Below are 9,023 nucleotides of genomic sequence, written 5' to 3'. Positions count from 1 at the left end.
GTGAATAGGTTAAACTTATTTTTTCGTCTGAAGGAAACCTGTACAGCGCCGATCGTAAGAGTAAAATACTATACTGCAGCGCCATCCAGTTTTCACTAGTCTAAGTTAACAGTTTTATAATATATTATTTCATTAGTCATCTATTTGTGAAATGCTTACATTCTCATTTGATTTACAGTTTTCTCACAATGAACCTTCTTATTTACAGCATTACTCATTACCGTTTTCATTTATTACAAAACTATTTATGGTACTCCATTAGTGTGAAATTCTGATACAATTATGTAAAACTAGATGTCGATAGATAAATAAGTTTTAATTAACAGAAAAAATACTGTTCTAATTAAAAATTGATCATGTATTGCACAAACGTCCATAATATATTCATGTGTATTTGTAAACTGCTATTTGATCTTAAAATAATCGATACGAGTTTACAGTAAACAAGGTAAAGGTGAACCATTCGAACGATTTACGTATTCGAGAAAAAACAATAACGAAATCCCCGAGTCTGGACCATTATTCACCGAGATACCGCAACACCGGTTACAATAATCCAAAATAATAACTTGATAAAAATTTATAAGACGAATTTATGATACTAAAATGTTTTCTATTGCACGTCGTGAGTTATGGACGGTCTTAACTGCGACTTACGACAGAATAAAAGTGCAACCGACCTTATATTTTACGTGATTTCAGTTCGAATGTTATTTATGTTGTTGTTATAAAAAATGTATGAATGATTTATCAATGGTAATAAATAAATAAAGCGGACGAGTATTTTATTTTTAATTTAATTGATTCAATCAATTCCAATTATTTGTTTACTAGACTTTGCAACTGTTTTAATTGCGCCAATTAAATAGTTTAGAACGTGACAAAACAAAAGTGAACTGTCTTTCCGGTGTTAATTACCTACAACAATTATTTCAGAATGCCATAAATAAATTAAAAGCAATTATGCGGACGAAGGAAAGTATATCAAGCCGGAATTAAAATATGAACGTAAAACGCACGAAAAAAATTACGATCGCGGTGATAAAGCCGATAAATTAGAGGCGAGACGGTTTAACGTCGTGCCGGATTTATGCGGCACATGTTAAAAGTCGAAGGGAAATATTGTCGGGGTTGTGGACGCGATTAATTCGCATTTTTTTTAGTCACGTTTCAGTCAACGATTTCGGAATGTATTAAACTAATGAATTGTGATTCACGATTTGATCGCACTCACGCGAATTAATTTACTCATCGATCTCCGCACATTTGTTTGTCATTTTGTTTATGTTAAACATTTTTTATTCGGTTTATGGATAGTGTAAAGTTTGAGTAAACATCAGGTTAATGTACCATGCGGTTTGTTAATATTTAATTTTGCCCTTTTGTATTTTTATTTTAAAATAAAATTATATTGTACGGTTTCCTCTTGTTTAATTCAATTTCCCGTTTTGCTATCTGCATATTTTTGAATATTTATATTTAATTATCCAATATGGAAATGAAATTGATGTGATTTTAATTTAACCGTGCAAGATAAAAATTAAAAACATTCTGTTACGCAATTATGTTGCGTATAAAATATAAAAGTTTATATTTAATTATTTATTAATCCATTAAAAATATGTAGTTCTTAAAAATGTATTTAATTAAACGTTGAAAATTTCATTATGTAACTAACATTATGTAAGTATGCAGAAATAAAATTAATGTTCAGAGAACAAACTCCTTCATTTGAATAAATTAAAACTGTGCCAGTATGTATTTAACGCAATTAGTAAATCCAAACACAATTTCCATATAATCAAATCACACACACAAAGAACACCGTTCCAATTAAAAGATTTAAACGTCTCTCATCGTTGATAAAAAAACAAACCCAACAATTTTCTTATCAAATAATTTTTCTTTTGCCCGCGCAACATGAATTATTAAATAGGAAAAAGTACAAACACAAGAACGAACAAACACCAGTTTTCCCCCTCATGCATGTTGCATGATCCCAGAAAGTGACACGTCAACGAAACAAAAAATATTCCTTAAAACTTAATATGCAGCCGTTGCGATATTATCGCGGCCGCACCGTGTAAGAAAACCCTTTCGAAACCGCCAAAAGACCCTCGAAAACACCCTCAACTCAAAACAACGCGCAAAACGTTTATTTTTTACATGAAAATACTCACACCGTTACATATATTTATTTATTTATACAAACTGTATGTGTTATCTTTTTTATAATTGAAATAAAAATTATTGCGAAGGGTTAAAACTGTTTGCGTGGCGGTTGGACTTATAAAAAGAGGGTTAAAACAAATACGCCCGGTTTAAGTACATGATACGAGAATATAAATTAAACTGGTGTACATGTAAGTGAAACGGGGGTGGGAGATTTATTTTAAATAAATTTACTGAACAGTTTAAGATAATGCCTGAATTAAAACCTCATGCACGTATACGTTTAAGTAACGAGCTTCTTTTTTAAATGATTAAATCATTTTCTTTCGATTTAATCTCTTTCTAATTAGGTGGAGGGTATGTGATGAGAAAACCACACCCACTACAGGGGGTCGCATATAACAGGTGGGCTGAAAAGTTCGTAGGCTGACACATAAACGGCGCTACTAGTATTAAATCTATATGATTTTCAGTTAGCCCTAACCTTCAAAAGATACGTGTATAAATTTAATAGCTGTCGTACTATTAGTTTGTGAGTTATAGCATTTTGAGTGAAGCAACTTTTGTTAATTTGAAAAAATGGATAAAAAGGAATTTCGTGTGTTAACAAAGCATTGCTTTTTGGCGAAAAAAATACTATTGAAGCCAAGGCTTGGCTTGATAAACACTATTCAGACTTTGCACCAGAAAATTCAACCGTTGAGAAGTGGTTTGCTAAGTTTAAACGAGTCGAAATGAGCACCAAGGACGATGCACGCAGTAAACGCCCCAAAGAGTCTGTTACCGACGAAAACATCAAAAAAGTCCATAAAATAATTTTTCACTGTAATGTGAAGTTGATTGAGATAGCTGAAACCCTAAAGATATCAAAGGAACATGTTGGAGATATTGTGAATGAGTATTTGGGTATGCGAAAGCTCTGTTCAAAGTGGGTGTCGCGCGAGCTCACAATCGACCAAAAACAACAACGGATTGATGATTCTGAGCAGTGTTTGGAGCTGTTCAATCGTAATAAACTTGAATTTTTGGATCGATATGTGACAATGGATGAGACATGGCCCCATTTTACACCGGACTCCAACCGACAGTCAACCGAGTGGACTGCACGTGATAAACCGACTCCAAAGCGTGGAAAGTCAGCTGACAAGGTTATGGTATCAGTATTTTGGGACGCCCACTGTATAGTATTCTTTGTCTATCTTAAAAAGGGAAAAATCATAAACAGCGACTATTACGTAGCGTTACTGGAGCGTTTGAAGGACGAAGTCGCGGAAAAACGGCCCCATTTGAAGAAGAAGAAAATGCTGTTTCATCAGGACAATGCACCGTCTCACAAATCAATGAAAACGATGGAAAAATTGCATAAATTGGGCTTGTCCTCCAGATCTGGCCCCCAGCAACTTTTTTCTGTTCTCAGAACTCAAGAGAATACTCACTGGACAGAAATTTTGCGCCTATTTTGAGGCTAAAGACAAATCGTACTATAAAAATGGTATCGAAAAATTGTATGACCGCTATAATCGTTGAATCGCCTTCGAAGGCAACTATATCTATACATATAAATAAAATTGGAGTGTCTGTTTGTAGTATTGAAATAACCGTTTTTTACTACATGCATATGAAGATAAATACGGTACATACACCAAAATAACATTTTTTACAATTTTTGTCTCTCCGTCTGTCTGTCTGTTTGTTCCGACTAATCTCTGAAATGGCTGGACCGATTTTGACGGGACTTTTATTGGCAGGTAGCTGATGTAATAAGGAGTAACTTAGGCTACTTTTATTTTAGAAAAATTCTTTTATTTTAGAAAAATAAAGTAATGTTGCAATGTCCAAGTACTGTTTAATACCACGGGCAGCCCACGCGCATGCCACCACTGGGCCGTCACGTCGGGCGTCTTCCACCACTTCTCCCACCAACGATTGATTGATAGTTTGATTTGATTGATAGGTATCTTTTATAATTCCACCGATCCGTTCTTCGTATCTTATCTTATCTTATCTTATCTTATCTTATCTTATCTTATCTTATCTTATCTTATCTTATCTTATCTTATCTTAATTCAAAATATTTTGTTACATTTTTACTGCTTTCCTTTTTTACCTTTAAGTAATAATTATAAATAATTATAAATTATTTAGTTATTTTTGCGCATATGTTAGTAACACTCTCAACTTAACCCGACTTGTGAATGTGTAGTGAATAAAATCATTAAATCTGACACGACACATAAACAACAATTAAAAACGTAACATATAACCGAATCAAAACGCAATAGAACGGACCAATGATAATAATTAGGATCGTTACATACTAGAATAAATAATAATCATTATGCATCTCCGGACTCTAATCATTTATAATTCCAGTTGTTTCCGTGATAACAGAGTTTGTTTGGGTAATGCGATTATCATAAATAAATTACGCTTTCGGTTTGTGAAAAGTTCGGACCGCGACGGGCTGTAATTCAGTGTAAAACTGCACACGGGCCGTACGCGAAACGCCGTAATTAAATATTAGGCTATTTAGGCTGTTTTAGGCTATTAACGTTCATAAATATCGTTAAAATAACCCCCCCGAAACCCCGTTGTTTTACATCGAAGGCTTAACAAACCGTACAGACGATAAATTTTAATTATATTATTCCAAGTTCGCGAGTTGACAGCGAAATATGTTAATTTTAATTCCCTTTTCATTAACGTAATGTTGAAATAATGTAATGATACACTGAAGGGTTATTTTCGCAATTAGTGCGCCAAAGGGTGCGAACCCCCCGAACGGCTTGGATAATTATTGTTTATTTATTTCGCCAAGAAAACTTACTTGCTTGCTTCCTTCTAATGCACATGTCTTGTTTAATTTCCCCTGTTTTGCAATAATTCATCCTTCAGACCCCGGTTTAACTGTATTTATTGCGGATCTCGGGCGTATACTGACGCGTCTACATGGAGGGCTGAAAAAAAATCGACCGTGAATAACGACGAGATTTGTTGCAAAAAAAAGTGGGATAATATAAACCATCAATTTCAATTCGTCCTTTCAAATTTCACAACTAATAAATCTGAATAATTTAAATGCGAACATAAAAACCTTTTGAGCAACCTATAATCATCATCCCTTGATCGATCTGCTGACCTGGAACAAAAATTCAAAACACTGCAACAGGAAAACATTCATTTCCGCGTTGGGAACTTTGAAAGCGAGCTTTTTATTTAAAAAACTAGTCGGTAAAAAGGCAAAGTTAACAGCTTTTGTATGCAAAAGTCGTTGATAGCTTAAAAGGTCCATCTGGCATCTTATCAACGCCCGTAAAACGATATGGAAAGTCAAAACGTGTCAATTGGTTTTTCAATAAACTGTAATGAATAACCGAAGGATGATTATTCATCGATCGGTTTCTTGTTCTCTTATAAACACCACGAGGGAGATAAAACGAAAACAATTAACGAAGGAAACGATAATTCTGACACGGTGAAAAATGGGGGAAGTTTCGAGGGCGTGTTATTAAATTTATATCGGAAGTGAGATATTTATAAGTGTGAAATTCGGAGGCAAACACGATAAAAACTTTATTAATCGTTGATGGTTTTAAAGTCGAACTGAAAAATCCATCGTTATTTTTTGCCGTAAAATTGTGTGGTCCATTAAACATTTTTGGGGTTGTAAAATTACATGAAAAAAACATCCGAAAACAATGTAATAAACACGAAACTATCTACAAAATACTCAGTTTCAATAAGACCATAAAATCTAAATTAATAAACTACAGTAAAAGTTGCATTGCATTGTTCGCGAGCATAAAACATTCCAGGTTTTTCAGTTATTTACATTTGCCCCGCTTAATTTATACGCAAACATTGTAATTAAAGTAAAATTGAGAAAGTAATGGATCCTAAACACGAGAGAGTGTAAATTACCACGGGCCCAGAATTATGATACGAATTATAAAATTATGTAAATAAAATACTGTAAAATTACAATTTAAATGCCTTTCCGTACGAATGCCCATTCGTTCTCCTGGTCCTGTTTATTTCGCCTAATGTTCAAGCGGCAAAATAAAAATAAAATAAATAAAAGTAGGAAGGAAGTTGTGCGTTTGCGACCGCCTACCAAAATAACATTCTTTATTTGTAAACGTAATTAAACCGGTCGCAGACGATTTAATAATATTCCATGGAACCGACGGTCCGCATAAAAGGGACTAATCTGATTACAGTTATGTATTTAGTTTAAATTTTATGCAAATCCGATCGACATTTTTGCATCGAAAAATCGACTACAGTTTAATCAGTCGCATTATTAATGCGACCGAACCCGATTAACTTCGATATTTTAGCGTTTTATGTTTAAAACGTGGACCGCAGCGTTTTACCTTCAAACAATATTACCGATACGAATATTGATTGGGGCATAAAATCAAATGCGAACCCGAAAAAACGTTGCGGTCTCGGTTTTGCGATAGGCAACGCGCGTCCTGCTCAAAAGTGCACAATAAAATCGAAACATGCATATTTTACAATCCTCTGTAAAATTCCCTTTTTTACTAGCCCAATACACTTTTTATTTTATTTACTTTTCATTCATATATAGGTAAACATCGTTTTATGATTATATTGAAACCGTGGTTGCCTAATGCTTTTGTGTCTGTAGCGGTGCCATCTGGCGGCGAGAGGCATACGAAAAATTTTAACCATGTAATGTGTGTTTTCGTTCTTTATACAATTTCGGAACAGAGATCGTCTTACCGAAATAATTGCTACATGATATCTGGATGGGAATATTACGGGAACATCAAACTACGTCACAATTAAGACTCCGTAATGCCAAATTCCCAATTTTAATTAGACCGACCTTCTTCCATGTTGCGTAAGCGTTTTCTGGCCGTAATTAGAACAAGAATTATACGAATTATGGCATATAAAATTACGGAAATGTTGTGCGTTATCATGTTTCGAAACAAACAACCACAACACACATGAATATTTATATATTTTATATATAAATAACTTTGATAATTTCTGATCTTAATATTATTATTATTATTATCATTATTATTATTTACCGAAGAGTTGATAGAAATTGTGACGCTTTTTTATTAAATATTTGTAAAAAACAAGGTTGTCAATTTTTTTCCACATTAATGGAGATTGATAATTTTGTCTGGAGTTTTTGCACGAAATTGGCAGGGGGTCGCATGATCCGATTACATTATGTTGTTCGACTTTTCGTCTCGAAAAAATGCGACGATAATAAAAAGCTCGTTTTATGCCGAGACTCGCATGTCGAATACGTTAATTGTATAATTTACATGCGTTTTTTGCCCCGCAAAAATGTACCCGATCAAATCAGACGCTGAATGTGTGTCTTAAATGCAACCCAGATTTATTTTCAGCGATATAACAGTAAAACCAACAGACGTAAACTTTTCTATTTAATTCATTTAAATTTAAAACTGAGGTCAAAGTTATGACGGTGCTTCAATTTAATCCATTTGTTTAAGCCCCGATATTCTTCTTGCGCGTCCGCAACATCCCGTACGTATATGGGGTAGCATTAAGTGAATCATTTACATTCGTATTGTGTAGTGTTTTTGTTTTTGCATGCGGAATTTAAATAAAACCGCCGCTAAAATCTGATGTTTGCGATCGTTTGTTCCGTGTTCGCCTGCATCCAAAAAGAGTTATACTAATTAAGGTAATCTAAAGTTGGGGCCGCGCTAATTATGTTTTATACGTTAGAGAATACTAATTTTTAATTCTGTCGGGCCGGGAAGTAAATCACCGTTTTTCTACGTGTCCGCAATTCTGAACGGTGTATCGGGGCACCGCTCTTCATTTTATGTCCATTTTAAAACTAAATTTCGCTTCTTTTTCTACACGGGATACTTCACCTACATAAACTTCACGCCGTGACGTGAATTTGTTATCCACCTTTGTTTTAACCGATTCTTATTTATATCTTAATAAAGTTTCTACTTTACAGAATTAATAGAAATTTAATATTTATTAGGGCCAATTGATTCTTAATCTTACTTTTCAAAGATAAGTTCTTAATTTTAATAGGAAGGTCCTATATGGCAACATCCATATTCTATCATTACTTGATCGTACAGAAAATTTTTATTTACATTTCCTGTAGAAGACTGAATGCTCTACAAAAAGGTATCTTTGATTTTTTTCATAACTCTTGCTGTTTGGAAGATATCAGAAGTCAAAGAATTTAATCAAAATATCTTTTTTACTTCAAAATTTTATAACTCGTAGATATGCCCAACATATATTTTTGTAGGAAATTAAACGCTCTATAAAAAAGGTCTCTTGTGGTTGATCGATTACTCTAACTATTTAGAAGATTCACATTCGAATCCCAATGCATACTGATTTTAATAGTAATAGTCATGAATTTTGAAATAATTTTTAATTTAAATTAATTTTATAATTATTAAGTATATTTACTAGTAGTATATTTCGTACCTCCCTTAATATACGGATATCTTTATTTACATAGTTTTTATATAACTTTTTATTTTTATTTCGAGTAGGGTTTATAATTAAAGTAACATATTCAATACTGTTTTGATTTGTGTGTGCGAATTTGTTTCTTAAAGCTAAAAATGTCTAGAGGTGTCCATTTATCGATACAAATTAAACAACAAATTGTAAAAAATGGTGAAAGGCAGAGTAAAATTGGAGTCGATTTAAATTTAAACAAATTGATCATTTCGAGGACGATTTCTAATTTTAACAGATGGATTACACTGGAAGGAGTTCCCAAAAGTTGTAGAAAACGCAGACTAAAGAGTCGTGGGTAGGAGAAAAAATGCTTGTTATTCGCGACCCTTTTATCA

General features: G+C 33.4%; 1 protein-coding gene across 1 annotated transcript; it reads left to right on the top strand.

The window, feature by feature from the left end:
• The first annotated feature begins 2,906 nt into the window (after window positions 1-2,906).
• Window positions 2,907-3,635, top strand: LOC109605989 (histone-lysine N-methyltransferase SETMAR-like). Its single transcript, XM_020022606.2, has one exon. The coding sequence runs from the start codon at window positions 2,907-2,909 to the stop codon at window positions 3,633-3,635; it is 729 nt and encodes a 242-aa protein (XP_019878165.1).
• The last annotated feature ends 5,388 nt before the right edge of the window (window positions 3,636-9,023 follow it).

This window comes from Aethina tumida, chromosome 1 (genome assembly GCF_024364675.1).
Source record: "Aethina tumida isolate Nest 87 chromosome 1, icAetTumi1.1, whole genome shotgun sequence".
Classification (NCBI taxonomy): Eukaryota; Metazoa; Arthropoda; class Insecta; order Coleoptera; family Nitidulidae; genus Aethina; species Aethina tumida.
Note: the sequence above shows the minus strand (reverse complement) of the source record. Positions and strands in the feature narration are given on the sequence as shown.

Bases quoted from the DNA above. Each gene is read 5' to 3' on its own strand.
- LOC109605989 (XM_020022606.2), top strand. From the start codon at position 2,907: ATGAGCACCAAGGACGATGCACGCAGTAAACGCCCCAAAGAGTCTGTT.